The sequence below is a fragment of the Choloepus didactylus genome, chromosome 5 (assembly GCF_015220235.1).
Source record: "Choloepus didactylus isolate mChoDid1 chromosome 5, mChoDid1.pri, whole genome shotgun sequence".
NCBI classification, from domain to species: domain Eukaryota; kingdom Metazoa; phylum Chordata; class Mammalia; order Pilosa; family Megalonychidae; genus Choloepus; species Choloepus didactylus.
This window is the reverse complement of record NC_051311.1, coordinates 69,208,019-69,231,888: the sequence shown is the minus strand read 5'-3', so window position 1 is coordinate 69,231,888 and position 23,870 is coordinate 69,208,019. Positions and strand designations below refer to the sequence as shown.

General features: G+C 35.5%; 1 protein-coding gene across 1 annotated transcript in view; it reads right to left on the bottom strand.

Moving 5' to 3' along the window:
• Positions 1-23,870, bottom strand: part of WASL (WASP like actin nucleation promoting factor) — a 77,987-nt gene that overhangs the window by 30,287 nt on the left and 23,830 nt on the right. Inside the window, exons 2-4 of the mRNA XM_037836262.1 lie at positions 7,230-7,364; positions 5,198-5,284; positions 3,899-3,995 (exon numbers count right to left, since the gene is read on the bottom strand). Coding sequence (XP_037692190.1) covers positions 3,899-3,995; positions 5,198-5,284; positions 7,230-7,364 — 319 coding nt within the window. The remainder of the gene's footprint in view (positions 1-3,898; positions 3,996-5,197; positions 5,285-7,229; positions 7,365-23,870) is intronic.

Here is a 23,870-nt window from a genome sequence, read left to right as displayed (position 1 = left end):
AAGGTCCTTAGGAGGGAAGAGTATGAAGGAACATCATGAAGTCTGGACTGGAGTGACTAAGAGAAAGAGTGGAAGGAGATAAGTCAGAAGGAGAAAACCAGGGGCTGGATAATAGATTTTACTCAATATTTGACAGAAGTTCTTACAGGGTTTTGAATAAGGCAAGGGACATGATCTGATCTATGTTTTGAAAAGTTTACTCTGGCTACTGTTTGGAAAAGAGATAGTAGGGTAGCTAGCATGGCAGCAAGGTGACCAGTCATAGAGCTATGTCCAGATGACAGATGACGGTAGCTTGAATTAGGGTGGTAGCAGTGAAGGGAATGATAAATAAAGTTTCAAAACATATTTCTGAAGGTAGAGCTGATAAGACACACTGATAGAATTTATGAGGGACCATGACGAGCCTGACTGACTAGGTGGAACAACTGCCTTTTTACTGAGATGGGAAAGACTAGAAGAGGAATAGGAACAGGTCTAGAAAAGGAATAGGAACAGGTCTGAGTGGGGATGGTTGTGAGAGTGGGAGACACGGATTAAGAGCCCTGTTTGGTCATGCTGAATTTGAAGGCTATTTTTTTAAATACAATTTTACTGAGATATGATCACATAACATCCTATCATTCAAAGTGTACAATCAGTTGTTCACAGTATCGTCATATAGTTGTGCTTTCATCACCATAATCAAACTTTGAACATTTTCATTACTCCAAAAAGTAAAATAAAAAAGAACATCCAAAACATCCCATTCCCCTCTGTCCCCCATGGTTTATTTACTTTAATACAGCTTAACTGAGATATAGTCACACACCCTACAGTTATCCACAGTGTACAATCAATTATTGAAGGTTATTTTGATACTCAACTTGAGTAGACAGAATCTGAAGGTTTGGGGAAAGATCAATACTGAAGATAAAACAATGGTTATCATCAGCAGATAGACGTATTTAAAGCTATGGGACTGAATGAAAATATAAAGGGAATGAAAATACCTAGAAAAGACTGAGCACTGGTGAAAAGACCCCCCAAAATATTAAAATACAGCCAATTAGGTAGGAGGGAAAATCAGGAGCACCGTTGTCAATTCTTTACATTCACATTCTTACATACCAGGTTTTCTCAAAGCAAGAAACTATTTTGGCTTTAAGAATGTTCAAAAGAATTCTGAAGAATTTTAAAGAAATATAATTTCCATAGATTTTCTAATATAAAATTTTCTGAAATTATGAGAAATACAAATAATCTACTCAACAAAATAATTTTATAAATAACCACAATCAAAAATCAACAAGATTTAATTGGCAGATGAGTTAAAAAATCCTAGCAATGGGAAATATACATGTATTGCTCCATCTGGTGATGTAATGAGGTAACTTTCTGAAACATTCCACATAAGCATCTCCCATTTATGTGAATGAATGCCAATCTTCAGTTTCTAAAGTGCTGTTGCTACCTCTGTATCCAGAGAGGAAATACTTCTTAAACTGATGGGTGATGCAAATATGAAAATATATTAAGATATATATAAAGTTCAGAGTTTAAGTTCTAAGAAGCAATTACTTAGGTCTACGACGCTATCCTGGCTTGACAGCAATCCACATGAAAAAAAAAAAGGGTGATGTCTGGTTGAACAAAGCAGAATGGAATCTATCAATGTGAGGCCTTTGCTAGAAACATTAGCAAAACAGTATAACATATCAAGGGAAGTTATAGTATCACAGTACTAGTCAGACTATATATGGAGTATTATGTTCAAATCTGGACACCATTATTTTGACTTTGCCCAAAAGTTTAGGAACTATATGAACCAGAATTCCTGTACCAGGTAAGAAGGTGAAAGGTACTTTTAAGTTTCCTACCATTTTCAAAGCCAATCATTTCATATTTTAAGTATGTTTTTTTTTTTACCTCTTTTCATAATGAAAGTGTCACATAGTTTGACCAAAACCCCACAGATCCCTAGCCTAGCACCACAGCATGCAACAGACACTGAAAACAATCATTCCTAAAGCTGAGGTTTCAGTACCATAGCATTAAATGCTTTCCTACAATGGAATCAAGTGGTAAATGTTCTTGGTCTCAAAAGAAGTAACAAAAAATAACAGGCCCATAATAATTTTCCTCCTCACTCATTACAAGGTGGAATATATTAGGATGGCAATACTGACGTGACAGTTCAGTTCATTTTATTTTCATTTTTACCCATCGCATTCTCAAAAACCCACTGAAATGGCAAAGATGTGTAAAATAGAATGCATGCTTTTATGCTCCTGTGTTCGGAATCTAGTATCTTCTTTTTCTTTGTCTTACTCTCTTTCATTGGTAAATGAAAAATACAGTGATCTTCAAACTTGGGTAACATGTACCCCTGGAAACACAGAAGACTTCTCAAGGAGTATAAGCACATGGTTACTTTTAAGGGGATCTATTTGCTAATCTCAATTTCCAAATGTCATTTCTCCTAAAATTGATCTGCCTGAATCTGCTTGATTTTGGAGGATGTTCACCTTTCATAATCACCCTTCCCTCACTTTATAATAGAAAGACCTGGTATACTGTTGCCAAACAATAGTTTTATACCAATGAATTTAAAGCACTATACAACTCAGCATCAGTCTCAAACTGGTTTATATGTACTAGAATCATATCATGCACTAAACTAAGTTTCTTATGTTTTCTTAATGTACAACATTAGGCACAAAATATAGAGACAAGGCAATAATACAGATCTTGTTTGCAACTGCTTATTTTGCTTCTAGATTTGCCTAAAATCTTGTTTCAAAAACTATAAAATACTTAAATTAAGTCAGTAGATGTGCTGGTTTGAATCTATTATATCCTCCATAAAAGCCATATTCTTTAAAGCAATCTTGTAGGGGCAGACTTTAATAAGTCTTTTGATTAGGGTGGACGTTTGATTAGGTTGTTTCCATGGAGATATGACCCACCCAACTGTAGGTGAGACCTTTTGATTAGATAATTTCCATGGAGATGTGACCCCACTATCCAGTGATTAGTTCACTAGAGTACTTTAAGACAGCCCATGAAGAGGAGAAGCTGGGAGAGGCATTTTGGAGAGAAACTAAGATATGTAATCCAGAGTATGCCCCCAAGAGAAGCTAAGAGCTGACACAGACCCAAATGCTTGGAGAAGGTGGAAGATGCAGACAGAAGGACATCTGGAGATGCTATGCTAAGAGATGAAGCCCAGAGTTTGCCCTGGAGAAGCTAAGAGAGAACTCTAGGTTCTTGGCAAAAAACGTCCCAGGAGAACCAAGCAGAGAACTGAGAGAAGCTAAGAGAGACAAAAGCTCAGAGACATTCTGGAAAAAGCCATTTGAAACACAACCCAGGAGCAAAGGACCAGCAGACACTGGCCCCCTGCCTTCCCAGCTGACAGAGGTGTTCCAGATGCCAATGGCCTTCTTTCAGTGAAGGTAACCTCTGGTTGATGCCTCAGTTTGGACATTTTTATGGCCTTAGAGCTGTAAATGTGTAAAATTCAACCCATTTCTGGTGTTTTGCATAATGGCAGCATTAGCAAAACCAGAACAGTAAACACGGAATTTTATCAACACAAAAAAGCGGTGAGGATGGGTCCTTTAGAAAATCTGAAAAAATTAGTTCTCAATAAAGATATTTCTTTTAAGGTAGGGAATGGCTAACTTTTTCGGTAAAGGGCCAGATAGTAAACATTTTAGGCTATGAAGGCCATATAGTCTAACTACTCAACAGTGCTGTAGCAAGAAAGCAGCCACAGATAATACATCAACAAATGAGAGTGACTGTTTTAATAAAACTTTATTTACAAAAAATAGGTGATGGGTCAGATTTGGTCTATGTGCTTAGTTTACTGGATTCTATTTAAAATAATAATAATAATAATAAAAATAGTTACCAGATTTCCTTTGCCGCCGGAGCAACACGTCTGTAACTGCTTTTCGGAATTTTTTTGCTTCTTCTTCATTGGCAAAATTAAGAGCAACTTGACAAGTCTAAAATAGTTTCGTTAAAAGAGTAAACAACAAAATGCACAAACTTAGTTTTATATAAAGAAAAAGATGCTGACCAACAGAAGTACATTTCTGAGGAAGGAAAGGTTGACTATACTAGCAGACAAGAAATTAGTTTACTATCTGATTAACCTATGAAGGTAAAAAGCACAGAAAAGGTAAAGTAAAAGAATACCATAAGAAAAGTTACCTATCAAGTAGGCACATACTAAAAAGAATACTTCCCCTTCAGCTAAAATATAAACAGTAAATTGAATCTGAGCTTTCAGTAAGGCTCTGAAAATAATATTGAGTACAAAAAACAAACACTGGAAAAGATGGTCAAATACAGGCGAAGTCTATTTTTATTAGCTTATGTTTTTATTTCACAGCTTAATTACAGGTAGTATTTAAATTATAAACTTAATTTAGGTAAATTATTAAAAATGTAGAAACACTGACATTATTTATCATGGCATTCAATGCACACACACACATTTTTATGCATATATTTATATCCTGTAATGGAAAATGTGAAAAATAATAGTTGGAGAAGAATGCTTTCTGAAGAGCTGTGTATACATCATCTAGCCCAATTGTCTTTTTTTTTTAATCATTGTAGAAAATTTAGGAAATGCAAATATTTAAAACAAAGAAACTAAAATCACCACTAATATACTCAGATAATTCCTGTAAGCATTTAGTACAGAAACCATTCCAACATTTTCCCAAGCATATACAATTAATTTTTTATTCTGTCCCCACTGCCCTCCACCCCATCTCCATCTCCTGCCTGGCCTCATTTACTGTACTTTAGCACCCTTCTGGGTCATGAACTATTCTTCCACAAAATAATTTGAATTGCTATCCTATTTCATATTCAAAAGTTACAATGGATTACTGGACATTTAAATTTCATTTTTATAGGTAAGGAAACTAAGGCCAAGAGAGGTTAAGCATGGTTAAGATGTAGAGAGAATGAAAAAATACAAATCTCTTTTCTACCATAGCAAATTACATTTACATTATTCTTTGAAATCTTTTTTTTTGCCCTTAAAATCTTAGCCATTTCTTCTTATTTAGCTGTAATACCTATGAATAAGCTTTAAAAGTAAAGTATTTCTTTTTATTTTACAATACTTACATGTCATGGACAAATGTAAAAGCAAATACACTGAATAGGGCAATAAAGGAAAATGACTTACGTCTCCAGCAAAAGTATGAAAATATCCTCTAGGACTATTATATACAAAGTTATGATATAGCTCTTGTTCCCACAATAGTTTCCCATCCTAGAAAAAATAAATTGAGAGTTACCAAAAAGATCATCTCTAGAAATGGAGCAAAGCAGATGACTCATATTAAGGGAACTGTTTATATTTAAACAATAGCTTTCACATACACATATAATATATATATGTATAACACTTAACATATAACAATTTTAACTCTAACTTCTCAATAACAAAACAGTAAACACTGGATAAAGTTTCTTTTATAAAATCTACATATCAAGTAAGTTTAATTTAGTATACTGAGATATAAAATCACTAGACAATCATTCCCAAATATAGTTATTTGGTCAAATATATAAGTCAGAAATTACTAGATCATCAGTGGTATCCAGGAGGAGGATACTTTTGTAAAGGCACTAATTACCAATGCACAGTCCCATCAGCAATATACAGACTATATGCTATCAAATATTACAGTGACATTTGGAACATTTCATGCTCTTTTCCTCAATTCTGTAGAAGCTCATTAATAATCTTTGAATTTCTAACTTTGCAGGGTGGCATCCTGATTAACAACTGGTATTAGTAGGATCAACCATGCTACGAAAAGAGACGGATAAGCAAAGCCCACCAAGGCTAAACGATGGACAAGAGAGCCATGATTGGCTGCCATACCTATGTCCAAAGCATAAAAAATACATGTAATTTTAATAACTAAGGTGGCTATTTACAAGTGTTCAGTAATGGTTATCTACAACTGGAAATGAGTGGTTGAAAACACATAATCATAGCCGTATTCTGAAATGCAAAGTTCTACATAGACTGCAATTTAAAAATATTACAAATATACTAGGTACATACATTACAATCACTGTAATGGAATTCCTTTTTTCTCAATGGAGTTATATGTGTAGTCCATTTCTAAACAGTGCTTCTCATAGGTAATGAGAAATAGATCAAAGCACTAGGGATCGCTTTCAAACTATGCATGTGTTCCCCATGCCCCAGAATCACTGCCATAGTAAATCACCATTAGTACAAGAGTATGTCACATCCCTCACCTGTCTTGGGGGTAAGAAGAAATGAATGTTAAGAAGTACTCATTTCAAAGTGCAGTAACTTAAGTCTCATTTAATCTCAGGGAAAGAGTATGCACCAGACCCAGATGGCTATCCCATTTTATAAATAAAGAAGCTCAGGCCCAGAGACATAAAAAAGCTTGGTTACAGTCAGAGAGTAAGTATGGCCCAGGAGTTCAAAGCTTGTTTTTGATTTTGGTTTTGTTTTGTTTCTGTAATTATACTTCAATTATATTTCTTGTCACATTTAAAAATGGCTTATTATGGAAAGATTTTAAAAAAAATAATGGAGACTTCACCTCAGCAAAATACTTACTTTTACGGTAACTATAAGAGATGAATCTCTGACAAAGGGCATCCAAACTAGGACAAAGTTAATTTATGATTGAGACTGAGGGATACAGAGCTTGTAAAAATGTGAATGTATCTTGTTGAGAAGTAATATAAGGAAAAATGGGTAGCAAATACATTATAGATATTGTACAATGCTTTAAATCTGGGCTGACATAAATTATAATAGTACATATCAATCTAGAATATATTTTGTTGTTCTCTGAAAGGACTTTGTATGCTAGTCTGCAATGGACCGGGTGGAAAAAAGGAGTATATCAGAAAAGGAGAGAATATGAGGAAAGCCTAAAACCCAAAGGCATAATTAAAAATAGCTCTAATGATTGGTGGCTGTGGAAAGATAAAATAGGGAGCTAATTCATGCTCTGTTGTTAGGCCATGTTCCCATTTGGTCACAATGTTTATACTTACATAGCTAAAACCAAGTTTCTGCCTTTTAGTTCTAATTTAAGTATAATTTAAATATTATATAATGAATACACTTTTAAAAGAAAACAAATCTACATTCAATTATAACTGGGACAGAAAACCTAATCACCTATAGTTTAAAAGGAAAGCAAAACAAAACTCACCTTGATGTCAAATATTCTAAAAAAATAAGATCTCTGTGGATTGTCCTTAACAAGACAAGCAACACCACTGCACTTCTTTGACCACATACAGTTCCGATCTGCTGCGTATAACTGTACAACTGCTGAAGACATAGTCTGCAAATTATAAAATTTATAGTCATTAGATTCTAAATAACACAATTAAAATTCCAGTGGAAAACTACAGGATAAACACTAGTTCATTTTTAAGTGAAAATACACAATAAACAGGCATACTTTATCTTACAAATCCCATAGGCAACACTTCATCTCAAATTCAAGACATGGCAGTCCTCCTTTTTAACCTCAAGAATAAATTTTTAGCAGAGGGTACAAAAGTATGTTTCCTCCCTTTTTCAATTTCAAAAATTGAAAAAAGATACACCAGGACAGAAACTAATGTGCTAATTTGTTGCTGATTTATTACATAAGCAAATATAGAGGTTAAGAGTTCAGGCAGAGTCAGATTTGCATTTAAATTCTCACCCTACTAAATCTAACTTTCTAGCTGTGTGACTTTAGGCACAACACTAAATTTTCCTTAAAACCAGTTTCTTCACTGATAAAATGGTGATGATAGTGCACACCTCCTAAAATTAAGATTAAATTAATGTGGGTAATCTGCTTAGCAGTGTTACAAACCATGCCCAAGAAATGGTAGCTGTCATGGTCAAGTTATCATAATTATTGTCATTATTATAGTAATTCTCTGAATGAAAATTTCAATGTAGCATTTTGAAAATGTGAAGACGGAAACACTGGGAGCTATTTTAAGTGAGATTAATTTTAAAAGTGTAGAGTACATTTGTTTTACTTGTATAAATCACAATAAGATATAACAGTGAATGAAAGCCCTTGAAAGCTTCTCTCCCAGCTTTTAATTAAAATGTTCAAGAAAACAAAATTATAAAGAACAAAATTTCTTACCAGTACCACAAATTAACAACATGAACAAGCAGCAAATCTAGAAGTGTTCGTATTTACAAAAACTATAATGTTATGGGGATTAGGAAACAATGGCAGTTGCTGAAATAGGTAACACTTCCAGAATTGAAACAGCAACATCTGATCTAAAGACATCTTTGTGCAACCCAAAGGACAGCACTCTGCCCCTAATGTGGGGTTGAAGAACTAGAACCACCTGGAGAATCCAAACTCGCATAAGCAGGCAAGTTGGTTTAGTTGGAGGAAGGGAGAAGGGGCTGATGGAAGGAAAGAGTGTGTTATTGAAAACTCGTAAGTTTTAGCTCTACCAAAGAGACTGGGAGCTACAAGGCAAGGGCAGGGGACTGGGGGAGTTGGAACAGACTTTCTAAGGCTTTCTTTTAACTTCATTTATTAGCCAACTTAGAATCCTGCCAGCACAACACATGAAGATATTGGTATGCTTCATACAATGAAGTAATTCTTATCAGTCTATGTATATTTCATTCCTTCCTATCTTCAACTGGCAGAGTCTGAAAATGACATATCATAGCACCTTATAATTCTTGATTAATTTAGATAACTTACAGGTAAATTTGTAATTTATTACTTGATAATTAGATATTTACAAGTTCACGATTATATAGTTTAGAATAACTATAGCAAATGCAAAAACGCAAGAATAGCTTACATACATAATATTTAATATAAATGCTAGGCAACATAAAAACAGTGACAATCTCAAACTCTAGACTGACAGTAGTTTAATTAAGTTTTTAAAAACATTCCTTCCATTCCTTTAAGGTAATTACGGCTAACCAACTCCAGTATGTCTTGCCTTTCATAATTAAGAAGACATGATTGAAAAACAACCTACGAACAAATGCTTAGGAAAACAAATCTTATTAGCCCAATAATGTTAAAATTTGTTAATTAAAAGAAAAAAAAACATTAATTTTTGTTGAAATAGAACCTGTGATATTTCATGCATTCCTGATATTTCAGTACTGACTTATTGCAATAACATATTCATCCTCAGAACTTTCATTGTCAAGGGCAGAAATAATACTGGGGATATATTCTGAGGTATGAATTCACTCACACTACCCTTCAGCAGGGCCCTTCATCTCTCTTGGGTTGACTCTGTTCCAATCCAGTAAGAATCATTTCCCAGATTCCCTATGTTGAAATGACTACATGCTTTTTCTTCGTGTTTCTAGAGTATTTTTTTGTGTATCTTGTGTAACTAAACCTGTTATGTCATGACCTTATACTAAAGTAGAATATTTTGCATTGATTTCTTACCCATTAAATAGACTGCAATTCCTTAAAATAGTTTTGCAAGCTTATATGTTCACTCCACCTACACTTTCATTGTTCCCTAGTAAAAAAAATGTTTGTTAGATTAAATTACATATTCTGATTATGATAATGATACTATGACAATGAATACAAGAACGGCCTTGGTTTTAGGATATATACCCTCAAGTATTTTTCTGCAACTTCTTCTCCAGTGATTCAGTAAAAAACAAAATGCATGTATACACATACATATATATATAGAGAGAAAACTGGGGTAAAATGTTAACATTTGGCAAATCTGGATACACAGGATACACAGGAATTCTTTATAATTTATTTGCAAGTTTTCTGTAAGTATGACATTATTTTAAAAAACCCACAATTTTGAAAAGAGACAAATGGTTCAGGAAAATGTAAGACTCTCAGCCCCCTCCAAAAGCCATGAGAATCTGGGATAGGTGGTTCTCTTCCAAGAGTCACTGCTACTTTCACATGTTAGCCACTGCCATACCGACCCAAAATTAAGAAGACGGCCACTTCCTCCAACTCCCTCTAAACTTACACCAACTTTGTTAAAAAGAGCTTCATCCTGAATAAGACTTAAACCACAAACAGCCAGCACTTCTGTAGTTTAAACTCCTTTCACACTTTCAGATAGTCTCGTTATATAATAGGTCAGAATAAAAATTTTAGATCAGGAAAATAGGTGTTTCTTTGATTACAGAACTAGCTAATAATGGGGGAAAAACTGGAAAATAAATACCAGACTTATAAAGCCTCACTGTTAGTAGTCAAGTGCCTACAACAGGTACTAAGATGACTTAGTACTGAGTAACAGTCTACAACTATTATTTTTAGAAGCCAACAAATATACAATGTTATTAAAGGATATATATTTTTCAATAAATATCCAAAATAAACTGAGTGTGGAAAGAGAAATCAAAAGACTGAATAAAAGTATTTTCTATAATCTCCTACTACGTACAAAAGACTGATAGATGGGGTGGGGGAAAAATGGTTTAGACAGACAGTCCTCATGAAACAAAGTCTAATGTGGAAGACAGAATTTAATAACTATTGCAAATACTGTGAAGAGAAAGAAAGTAAAACCTAACTGATGTGGGAAGGCTTCATTAAAGTGATTCCCAGGAAGACTGAAAAGAGATGAATCAGACACGCAAAGAGGTGGAAGGAAGTGAGGAGGGAAGAACGATGCAGGTAGACACATCCACAAAAATCCTACCATGGGAAAGAAAGTGCTAGGGGAGTTTTGAGAACTGGGTGGGACAGAAAATAAGAAAAGGAAGAGTGGCATGGAATGAAATTACAGACAATATTAAAGTTACATCAAACATAGCTCAATTCTGTGGTTTAGAGGAATAAATGGCCATATGCAGTTTGGAAACCTTCACTGGATAGGTGGTAGAGTGGTATACTAATTCCTGTATTGCTCCCTGACGCCTCTCAGTATCCCAGTTCTTGTACATTCTCCTCCTACCAGTCACTAAGGTCGTGGTTATGTGACTGGCTTTGCCCAAGGACAAATGTAATACAAGTAGAATCCTGAAAAGTACTTGTACATTGGACTTTGCCCTCTTGGAAGTGGTGCTCTATAACCTGGGATGAAAGACCAAGTAGAGAGCGAGGACCCAGCCATCATGCCTGTTCTTGCTAAACCCAGCTCCCATTAGACCTGTCAGTGAATGCAATAGCATGAGTGAGCCTAGGTGACTACAACAGACTACCCAACCACAGCCAATCCACAGAATAGTTAAAAATAATAAATTTATATTGCTTTAAGTCACAAAGTTTTGAGGTGGTTTGTTTGTAGCAACAGATAACAGATATAGGGGATTGTTTTAAAAAATTAAAAACATTCAACCTATAATAGATGGTTCCAATTCCTTCATTCCATTTATACTGGACATCTGTTTTAAATTACCAGTTATCAACATTTTCTATTTTTATCTACAAACCATAAACGTTTGAGACCCAACTTTCATCACCAACACATTTTCTTTTTTTTGGAACCATTTCATAAATTACTTTATTACAAAAGCCATACTAAAAGGTGCGGACTGGGAAGTAGCCTCAGCTCACTCATTGAGTCACCTACAACCACAAACCAACCACATGTAGTGCCTGTGATTTAGATTCATATATCCAGAAAATTATAAATTACTATGTGGTACAGATCTTCAGTGTTATCTGCAGTCAGAATTATTGATATTAAAATTACAAATGCCAAAGTTTACTCTTTCCTCCTGAATTTTCTACTTGAACGGTAATCATGTACAGATAATCATATACAGAAAGTGGGAGGGACACTGATTTCATTACAGACTATGCCATGCTTCAAGTCTGCAAAAGGATGAGGACACTGTTTTAAAAGGTTAGCAAATAGGTGTGGTTTGCCCTCTTCTGCCTCTTCCTTCCCTGTAGTTTAAGTGGAACCGCATAAAAGGAGTTTTTCTTCCTTTTCCTCTCCTGTCTCATCCTTCCCTCTCACCATTTCTCCATTTCAAAGTAGGCTAGATTATGGTAAAACCTGAAGTGTATGTTTGGGTTTTCAGGGAATGAGGATGGGAAGAAAGTCCCCTAGGATTCCCAACTCAGTTGACCAAAGTTTCACATTATCAGCTAAGACCCAAACCCTGATTAACCAGAGAGTAATATCGTTTTTATCCTCCTACTACTTCCCCATGCATTAAGCAACAGTTTGGGATGAGAAGGTGGAAAGCTGGGAACTGTGGTCACTGGTAGGGTTTGGGTCTTCCTGAATCTTAGAGACAAATACCATCTGATACCCTCTACCATAAATTTTATCAAGCACATAATTCAATCCCCTCATTTTACAGTCAGGTCAATTTATTTGCAAAAGAGCAAACATTAGTCTGGGCTGGATGAATTTCCTAATCAGCTGATCATTTTATATTCACAATATATTACTCATTGATTCATTTCAGTTCCTAATTTGTCATATCTTACGCTCTAACTCATAAGATGATTCTCCAACTATATAACTTTAATATAATTTTATTCTTCTACTGCTCCTCATTTGGTTTAAGTTTCTTATTTTTTGCAAGGGGAGAGGGGTTGTTGTTGGTAGTGGTGATGGGAAAATAAACAGACTGCTGTTGCATGAGAAAAAATGATCTTTATGAAAGGAATAACTTCAAACAGATGTAAATTATATGTTCAGGAGAAGAGGTGGATTTACCATGAAGCCAATTAAGTTTAAATTTCAGGGCCTCTTAAATTGGAAGGATGCCTTTAAAAGGTATGGCTTGTTCTCCTTTGGGGATACATGGAGATAGCAGCAAGTGTCCTGGGGGAGAGAGGGGAGCGCTTCTCTACCTTCCATAAAGGATACACTCTCTCTCCATCTGCCCAGCCCCCAGGAATAAACTGTGTCTGGTGGACCAGAGGATGCATCCAGACCTTACCCTTTACACCAAGGAGAAGGTCCTAAAACAAGTGTTGCCCTGTCTCCTGCTAAAGATGGGACATACTATGACCAAGGTTCATGGACACTTCTGGGGGAGGGGCCAGAGAAGCACTCTGAGCAAAAACACCAAGAAGGAAATTACAGATGTGCCATTCCAGTAATTATTCAAAAATTTCTTTCAGCTTCACAACTACCAATAATAAACATGTTAGAGCTAGGGTCTTTTTCTGTAAAGGGCAAGATAGTAAATATTTTAGGTTTTGTGACCAGGGGGTCTCTTTCACAACTATTCAATTCTGTCACGGTAGTGAGCAAAAGCAGCCATAAACAATTTGGATGTGACTGTGTTCCACAAAACTTTATTTATAAAAAGAACTGGGCTGTTTCTGGAGGTCAGTGTTGTGGTTGCACAATAAGCTAAGTATGTGGGTGCCAGAGGTCCTGCAACCTCATTATGGGGTATGTACTTGGAACATCTGAGAGCAGAGACATGAATGGACATTTGCACACTGGTGTTTGTGGAGGCAGTATTCATGATTTGCAATGGGTGGAGGTGGTCTAAGGATACCATTTAGAATGGTGAACTGTGGTGTATGCATACAATGGAATAATGAGCAGTAACGAGAAGGAGTGAAGCTGAGACACGCAAGGAGGTGAATAGATGCTGTAGACAGCATTTTGAGTGAACTATGCCAGAAACAAAGGCAAATACTATAATGCCTCACCAATATGAATTAACTACAATGTGTAAACTCAGAATGAATCTTAGAGCACAGCCTATCAGGGGAACGATTATTTTAATAGTCCCTAGATGGTAAGCTCTTACAGCAGTCAAATCTATTCCTGAATTGTAATGGCTGTGTCCAACGTGAAATGCTAATCCCTTTGTGTATAACCCGATTGGTCTCTGAAAACTGGGTATGTGTGTGACACCTGAAACTCAGAGCTAGAGCTCGGCAGATATGAATGTCAGTATTAGCTCATAGAGCAACTGTTGAAAAAAGAGTCCAGACTTCAAATATAGATATGAATGAAGCAGATCTGGTTAGGACTAGGGCAAGATCTGGTTAGGACTAGGGCAAATCAGGCCAAAGGGTAAAGGATGATACTGACTGTGTTTTAAAACTTCAACTTCCATGTGAGACCAAAGGAAGAGATGTTTAGTTGGTGCAGGATGTATATTTCCTAAATAATTTAACTAGTACGGTTTGTTCAAATATCATAATTACATGGAATGTTGAATAGGAAGTGAGACCTGGTAGGTTTGTAAAGGTTAGTGTGAAATAGCAACACATCCCAAAGTAATTTGGGCGGAGAATAAAAATATATATGTAGGGCCCCCCGAGGAGCTGGGGAAAAATGTGGAAGTGTTGGACTTCCTCACCTGGATTGTTGCTACTGTTCTCAAAAACACTGAGGACCGACGGCTTAGTATGCCGAGCCCTCTATCTTGGGGCTTGCCCTTATGAAGCTCGTTACTACAAAGGAGAGGCTAAACCTGCTTATAATTGTGCCTAAGAGTCTCTCCCTGAATACCTCTTTGTTGCTCATATGTGGCCTCTCTCTCTAGCTAAGCCAACTCGGCAGGTGAACTCACTGCCCTCTCTTCTACGTGGGACCTGACTCCCAGAACTGTAAATCTCCCTGGCAATGCAGGATATGACTCCTGGGGATGAATCTGAACCTGGCATCATGGGATTCAGAACATCTTCTTGACCAAATGGGGAATGTGAAATGAAATGAGATAAAGTTTCACTGGCTGAGAGATTTCAAATGGAGTAGAGAGGTCCACTCTGGTGGACAGTCTTACGCACTATATAAATAACCCCTTTTAGGTTTTAATGTATTGGAATAGCTAGAAGTAAATACCTGAAACTATCAAACTTCAACCCAGTACCCTTGACTCTTGAAGACAACTTTATAACAATGTAGCTCACAAGGAGTGACAGTGTAATTGTGAAAACCTTGTGGATCGCACTCCCTTTATCCAGTGTATGGATGGATGAGTAGAAAAATGGGGACAAAAACTAAAAGAAAAATAGGGTGGGATGGGGGGATCATTTGGGTGTTCTTTTTTACTTTTATTTTTATTCTTATTCTTTCTGGTGTAAGGAAATGTTCAAAAATAGACTGGGGTGATGAATGCATAACTATGTGATGGTACTGTGAACAGCTGGTTGTACACAATGGATGACTGAATGGTATGTGAATATATCTCAATAAAACTGAATTTAATTAAAAAAAAAAAGGGCTGGATTTGGTTCATGGGCCGTAATTTGCCAAGTCTCATACTAGAGGTACGATTAGACTATTTTTCTACTCTCTCTCTCTAGAAAATATTATTATGTTGTTATGTGAAGAGGCACTCAGTGAATATGTGACCAAAAACAGTAGGAAAAAAAAAAAAAGGATAGAAGAGGTGTCAGGCAGTTAATTACTAATAATATCAATAGACTATTTTTCTGGATTTTGTGATGTTTATGGTATTTGTTATAATATTCTCTTGTACTAAATAAACATTCACTTTCATACCTAAAAAGAACCCCACCAAATCATATAAGCTTCAGATCACAAAGACTGGGTAAGCCTCACTGGAGGTAAGAAAATAATACAGTGATCAGAACAACAGAATTTTGTATTTAAAGAAAATGAACAACTCTCTAAGCCAACATATTCATTTTGCCAAACCATACTTAATAAACTTTTAACATGCAGTAACCTCACCCTCTTAAGAAAACTGTGGCTGAGCAACTTCAAAAAACCATGGAATAAAGTAGGTGCAAAAGGTCAATGGAGTGGGTGAAAGGAGGAAAGCTTCTTCTATATTCAGTCCTCAACCCAAAGTATGAATCCTTCATGTAACATTCTTAATAGATGATCACATAGCATTTGCTTGAATGCTTGCTGTAATGGGGAGCTCACAAATTGTGGAAAAAGAATACCTCATTGTTGAGCAGCTCTGTTAGAAAATTCTTAATATGAAACCTAAGCCTGTTTTCCTGGCAATTCCCCCTCATAGGCATTTTATTAATTATTCACTCATTTAAATATCTGTTGAGGATTTACTATGTGACAGGCAGAATGCTAGCTAGGTACTATAACTACAATGATGCAAAACGGGTATACACACTATTCCTCTAATTACAGAATACTTATTTCAGTGTAGCAGCAAGAACATTTTCACTTCTAGAGAGATATGACCCCCAGCAACCCCACTTCTCAGATCATCTCTCTTTCAGGTAAAAATCATTCCTCATCTGAGTTGGTATACAGATCCATTATCAATCTGGCTGCTTGTTAAAATGAAGTGCATGATATTTTACCTATGCTCTGGTCAGTGCAGAATACTAGCAAAATGACAGGAGAAACAATTTCTATCCAATCATAAAAAGAAATGCATGTGCTGCTTCATTCACATTGCATCATATCAAATGAAGACACACAGTAATGTTCCCTCTAAGAACTCATTAACCTCTGTCACACTTCTGATCCTCCATTTCAAATTCCATGCTCCCAAAGTGGAACATCCTCTCTTACCCTCCTTTTACCTAGCTAACTACTCATCTGTCAAATCTTAGCTCACATATCACTTCAGGGACCCCTTCCCTGACCTACTCTCTCCCTAAGTCTGGAACGGGTGACTATCCATAGGTTCCCACAGCACGTTGTATTTATAGCAGTTATTGTATTATAATCTGTTCACTTAGGTCTTGTCATTAGACTATGAACTCCTTGAAGATATGGCCCTGTCTTATTTCTGTATTCACCTAGCACATGGCACACAATTATATAATTGCTAAAATCAGAAAAAAAGTGTTAACATTTAATCTACTGCTACAAATAACTATTTATGAAGATAAGCAACATAAGCTTGCTAACAATACACTTCTGTATGCTTTGGTCATCAAAAGAAAGAAGCAGTTCCTCCTATCAGTGAGCCTTGTCAAGATTCTCTTCAAAAGTCAGTTGATGGATATGTGATTAGGTTCTTTCAAACTACACAAATGGATGGGTTAAACGATTTTTACTGAATGGGAAATGTTCAAGAATAAGATGACATAAAGCATCAAAGAGCCAATAAAAAGCAAACATGTTGAGAAACTAAAATTCATTTGGAGAAAACAAAATGCTCTGAACAGAAAAATTATGATCTCTGATATAACTAGTTTAGGGGTGTTCCCATTAGGAGTCGTAAACACTAATAACAACTCTCCTGGAAGGAAGCCCCAACAAGTGCTTCCTGGACAACAGAGCTGGAATAAATCTTCTCCAGTTCTAGCCCATGTTCTCAGAAAATATAGGAATGCAGTCAAGAACTTTATTTATCTGGAATAGTAACAAACTGACAAAACACTAAAATAAAAGCATCTATAATTAGTAGGAATGAGAAATATTAAAGAATCAAAGGTAACATAATATACAATGTGAAAGAAGAGTTATAACTGGCTGGCAATAACTCTAAAAGTCAAACCCAACTATTGTGAAAATCAATAAATTCTGAAGACACAACAGGAAAAGAGATTTTTCCATCCTACAGTAACAACAGGCTTTGTAGCATGCTAAATTAGCATAATAAAATATTTGATGTTCAAAATGTTCAAACAGATGAGCTAGTTAATTATAAAGAATTAAAGTAAGTTCAGTAATGTGTGTGGTCTGTTTAACCAAAGCAGGATAAATCGGTAACACAGCTTAGAAAGACCTCTATCAAAACCATTAAAATATTTTAAATCTTAAACTTATTAATTCAAATCTTCAGAACCTTAAAATTTCTTATCCAGAATCATTCAGGCAATTGGAATTTTCTAGATCATCAAGAAAAACACCCAGTCAAGTGATTCAATAACCACAGTTCAGCAATACAATGGGGTACTCTACAGCTGTTAAAAAAGGAATGAAGAGGCTCTTTAATAATATAATAAGAGCTCCAAGATACCTGGCTATGTGAAAGAAGCAAGATGTAAAACCAAGGGTTAGCATGCTACCATTTGTATAATATAGCAGGAATAAATAATTGCATTCACTTAAGTATCTATAAACTGGAAGGAGATACAGAAAACTAATAACAATTGCTACCTGTTTAGTGGTGGTGTACCTGTCTGTTTTGTCAGGGGAGGAAGGATGGGGGCAAACGTAGAATGGGGTGTTAAACTTTTGACTTTCTTTTCATACTTTATTATTTTTAAACCACGTGAATATTTTAGCTTTTCAAAAATTTAAATACTGATTTGAAAAAACACAGACACACAAGTAAGTCTGAAAAAAGAAAAAAAAAAAAAAAAAAAAAGATGACCTTTCCAGCCTAGAATTGTAGTTAGGAAGCATCTGTAGTATCTTTCAAGTGTGACTTCACCTTAAAAATTAAAAGTGAACATCGCTGAATAACACACTGTGATGCCTATAGTGGTATAAACTAATAAAAAGCAAACTTTGGCTACTATAGGAAGAGAGTCTATGCCTGTAATGAAGGCCAAAATCTGTGATTTCTTTCATAAACTTTCCATTTCAGTCTTCTGAATTCTTAAACATGATTAATCATGATACGCAAGTTTAAAATTCAATTGGCTTTGTCTTCCATATGTGTTATTCTACATTCAGCAACTTTTAATCATCTAAGCCTTTACAGAATAGTCACAGGGATATATGTACGTATTACACATACAAGCACATTTAATTTGCTTGACTTTCATACATACAATCAAGGTGGGTGAAGGGCATGCAGAAGGAAGGTTAATCTGAGAGCAAATGAACCATATATGAGAATCTGAAAGCACAGGGTAGGATGAGAGCTTTTCTACAAGTAACAGTTTAAATTCATTATACAACCTAGCTAAGGAACTAAGGACTTTAATTACAATATTTGAGATTCTCTCATACTTTATGTATAAAAATTAGACAAGAAAAAAGAGGCAGGAACCTTTTGTGAAGTTATGCTTGTAGAATTTATACTGTATTTACATATAAAGACACTTAAAATGACAGTGTAAAACAATAATGATCTAGTCAATTATTTTGAAATGTATTCAATAAAATAGGCTTATCCTTCCTCAGAAAGCTCAATGCTGCTGTTTTCAAAAGGCAACTTTTTTTCATAATACATTAATTCAGTATTGATAACTCTGGTTATTATTAATGAAACCAAATGAATATGTGTAACATGCATAACTGGGCATTCGAAACGAAGGAGTAGGAAGCTGACTAAGGTAGATCATGTTATTTCTTCTTTAAAATGTCTTTACCATTAATCCATCAAGAACTTGGGTAGGGGGAGATCTGCAGTTTTCATATTATATACTACTACTCCATAAAATTATGTTGAGCACTGTTAAGGCAAAAACAGCAAGCTAATGACTTTTCTCTTTAAATGGATAAAGTGACCTTAGATCCCATGGATATACTTAATAACTTAAATATACTTAATCTTTTAAAATGTAAAAATTATTTGGAAACTAATTCACTTTGAATTAAGTAGACCATTTGCAATGTTACTGTCATCTCCAGGTAAGCTCCAGATCTGGGTGGCCTGGTTGGGCAGGAAGGCACTGTTTGCTCTCAGGTTCTGGACTCCTTCCTTCTGCTCTCTGGAGCCATACTGCCTAATAAGGTAGCCACTAGTCACACATGGCATTTAAATTTAAATAAAGTTAAAAATTCAACTCCTTGGTCACTCTAACTACATTTCAAGTGCTCAACTGCCCCAGTCACCTTGACAGCATACATACAATATGTGCATCACCACAGAAAATTCTTTTGGACAGTATTGCTCTGCAAAGTCTCAGGAAAGGGATTTAAGACAAATACTTTCCTTAGAACAAGATGCAAAATGTGTAAGATCAAGAGTAGATCTGAGCTGGACTCATCAGTCAAAGGAATGTTCGTATCTAATTCAATAAAACAATCATATTTATTCATGAAATGTGTGGCTAACTTAGACACTAAATTTGAATAGGACATTATATTCAATTTAACAAATATTTACTACATGAAGAAAATAGAAAGATAATTAAGAGATAGTTCCTGTTCAAGGAGGTAATAACCTAGTAAAGGAGACATGTTTAAAATAGATACATGTACCAAAATGAAAGCAGAAATAAAGTCTTCCGGGAAAGCTGAGAAGGGAGCCCTCAATTCTGCATGGGGACAGGGTGAGGGGAGAGAATCGGGGATGTTCCACAGACTAGTGTGATGGCTGAAAGCACAGACTCTATGACAGACTCCACCACTTATCAGTTGGGTGATTTCAGGCAATGACTTAATCTCCTTATCTCTGTTTTCCCATCTGTAAATGGGGATAATACTACTAACTTCTTTTGGGTTATGAAGATTAAATTAGTTAATACATGTAAAGTGCCCTGAACAGTTCCTGGCACATGTTTCTTAACTGTAAGCATTGTTTTTATTTAAAATGGATTCCAGAGGAAAAGGAAGGTGACAATACAGGGAGAAGGAAAAATGGCACTCTACCTTTAAAACCAAAATCAAAACCCACAAACAATATTAAAGTTCAATTAAAAATACATTTGCACTGCACTGCACCATATAAAAGTGGTTAAACTGTGAAAGTTTGCATTGTATATATACATTAGCACAATAAAACTTAAAAAATACATTGAATAAAATTTAGTAAAAAGTTACCATAATGCCAACCTTAAAGAATAATTAGAATTAAATCATTAAATCCTATTTTAACAACATGATCAGCTAATTTAGTTAATGACAACCCACTGTTCTTAAGTATCAAGTACAGAGTATCAAAAGGCTGTTTGTAGTCCAATTCAGATACATAATTAAAAAAAGGTAAATATCATTCTGGAACATAAGAATATCAAAAGTTCATTTCTATCTATGTCAAGTTAGAAGGTAGAAACTTTGCCACAATGAATTCCTAGACAACCTCCAAAGACTATTAGTACAAAGAAATGACAGATTGTGTGTGTGTGTGTGCACGCGTGCGCGTAAAACTACTATGTACTGGCAAGTATCGACTTGTTTATTCAGGTCAAACGCACCACTGTTTGTTGTTAATTACTTTTAATGTGCTAACAGGCCCTATAGGTTATCCAAAAAATAAATAAACCAGAAGTTTTAACTAGTTTAACAGAAGTTTAAAATTCCAAAATGTAGAAATATACTGTTCGTAGGTGATAGCAATATAATTTAGGCTGTAACAATGTATTCGATAAATGGATTTTCTTTCTGATGAATGCTGCTTTAATTCCCAGTTTTGTACATTCATCCAGAGAAAAAATTAAACACTTCACTGTCTTTCACTACCCCAACTGTAGTACTTGGTAAAATGACTAATGTAGCTCAATACTTACTGAATAATGATAATGAAAAATGTCAAAAGTAATACAGTCACTAATGGTATTTAATATATGTGATACATGCACACACTCAAATATATAAAAGCAATGTGATAAAAACAGTGTGGTCTTAAATCATTAAATGTTTCCACCATACTTCATAGGTCAACCTCAACTTAGTCAACACAACATTCACAGTTTCATAACACAGAGGTGAAGAGCTTAGTTTAAACCAGTGCACACCACAGTGAGCTAAAAGTGTTAGCAAGAATATGTAACAACTGGAATGTTCTATACTGCTCAGGAAAATAAATGGTACAACCTTTTGGGAAAATTGTTTAGCCATATCTACTGAAGTTAAACATACACATAACCTACAACCCAGCAATTCCACTTCAGAAATGAAAGCAAACCTAATCTGTGCTGTTAGAGCACAGAACAGTAGGGTATGTGTGCATGGGTGGAAGGGTGAGGTTGAGTGGGAATCAACTGGGAGGGGGCGTAAGGGAGCTAGCTCACCAGAGAAGAAGAAATATATATACATCTTGAACTGAGTATTCATTGCATGGCTATATACGTGTAAAAATTCAGCCAGCTATACCCTTAGAGCTTGTACAAGCTCAAACATATAAGCTATGAAGGAAGAAAGGAAGGAAGGGTAGGAGGGAGAGAGGGAAGGAGGGAGGAAGGAAGAAAGAAAGGAAAGAAGGAAGGAATGGAATGGAAGGAAGTTGGTTTTTAAAACATCATAGTTTGAGCACTCACAAGCAGTGATTTGGGCAAACATCTATTTATCAGGCCCTTCCCTTCATCATAGGGTTATTGTAAGGATTAAATGAAATAATACATATAAAGTGTCTAACACATAAAGTACTTACAACATTGCTTGGCATTGTATGCACTTACTGAATGTAAATTACTATCATATTACAACTATTATCAGATTTATTAGTCCCTGTATTTCCAATAAGTTCATTTTGAGGTTCTACTTAATAGCTTACAGAAGTGGCAATCAGATGACGAGTATTTCCTTTGTTTTCAGCAGGTAGGGCAATAAAAATAGTCAGGAAAAAAAACAAACAAACCCCGAGCTTGCAAAGATATGAAAAAGATATGCTTATACCTTTACTGACTGCAAATTTGGGATCGAAGTTTTAAGTATAAAAGCATTTCATTACGGCAGAGTGAATATTTTGAACCATGGCATCTAAAACAGGTTTAAAAAGTGTTATGGGTTTAACTGTGTTCCCCAAAAAGGTATGTTGAAGTCCTAACCTCCAGTGCCTTAGAATGTGAACTTATTTGGAAACAAGGTCATTGCAGATGTCATAGTTAAGGTAAAGTCAAATTGGAGTAAGGTGGGCACTTAATCCAATATAAATGGTTTCCTAATGAGAAGAGAACAGAAATATTAGAGAAGAACAGTATTTGAAGATGGAGATCACAGGAGAACACCATGCCAAGACAGAGAAAGAGGTTAGAATTATGCTGTCACAAGCCAAAGGAATGCCTGGGGCTGCCAGAAGCTTGGAAGAGGTGAAGAAGGACTCCACCCCAGAACACCTTCAGAGGGAAAATGGCCCTGTTAACAACTTGATTTAGCACACCTTGAGTTCTAGACCCTGTAACTGTGAGACAATAAAGTTCTGTTATTGTCAGCCACCCAGTTTGTGGTACTTTATTACATATTATTTTGTATTAGCTAAACTACTACAAAAAGGTCAGTGAGAAACCAAATAAGTAATCATGCACTATATCTTAATATGATTTTGAACAGCTTTATACGTAAGACAAACCTTTCTTGCAGGCCCTGCCTGTTCCCCACCCCCTGTTCTCCTAATGTTAGAGAACCCTTGCCTCTGTCCAAAAATGAGCTCTTCCTCTCTCAGGAATTTAGAATCCCAAACAGAGACAAAGGTACTGAAGGGTAGGAGGAAGAGATAAGTGGAGTTGAGAGAAATTCCACTGACTTCCTGCTGTTCTCAGAGATTCTCTGGATCCTGTTGTTCCTGAAGTTTCAATTCTGTTTGGGATTCCACGGGATACTTTGGTAGCCAATGAATACCATTTTTGCTCATGTCAGCCAGAACTAGTTTCTGTTCTTTGTACAAAAAGAACCTTAACAACATATCTTTTAAAGTAAATATTCATCTTATGTATACTCTCCTGCCATGAAATCTTAATGGAAACCAATGAGAATGACACACTTTTTCATTATATGTACATGTTATTAAAAAATAAAACTATGTAAATGAGACCTGAAAAGTACACTTTTCTTTTTGTCTGAAATATCGTAAGAGCCTCCTAAGTGGACATTCTACCTCTATTTTATTCTCCATGAATTCTTTGATATTGTTGCCAATTATCTTTTAATATACAGATTCACACTCAAAAACATAAGAGGTAGGAATCTACCTCTAAAGAATAAGGTACAAGCTCTTTAGCCAGATTCAAGTTCTTTCTTAGTCTAAGGTAAGAACACATTGTAGCTCATCTCCTGCTATGAACCCAATATAAAAATCAGATACAGCAGCCAAACTGCAGATCTCCAAACACACACACTGACTCGCTCCAGGTGTTCACCCTAGTGGAATATCACTTGTGAAACTTTTCAAACTCTTACTTAACCCTTTTGCCTAGTCC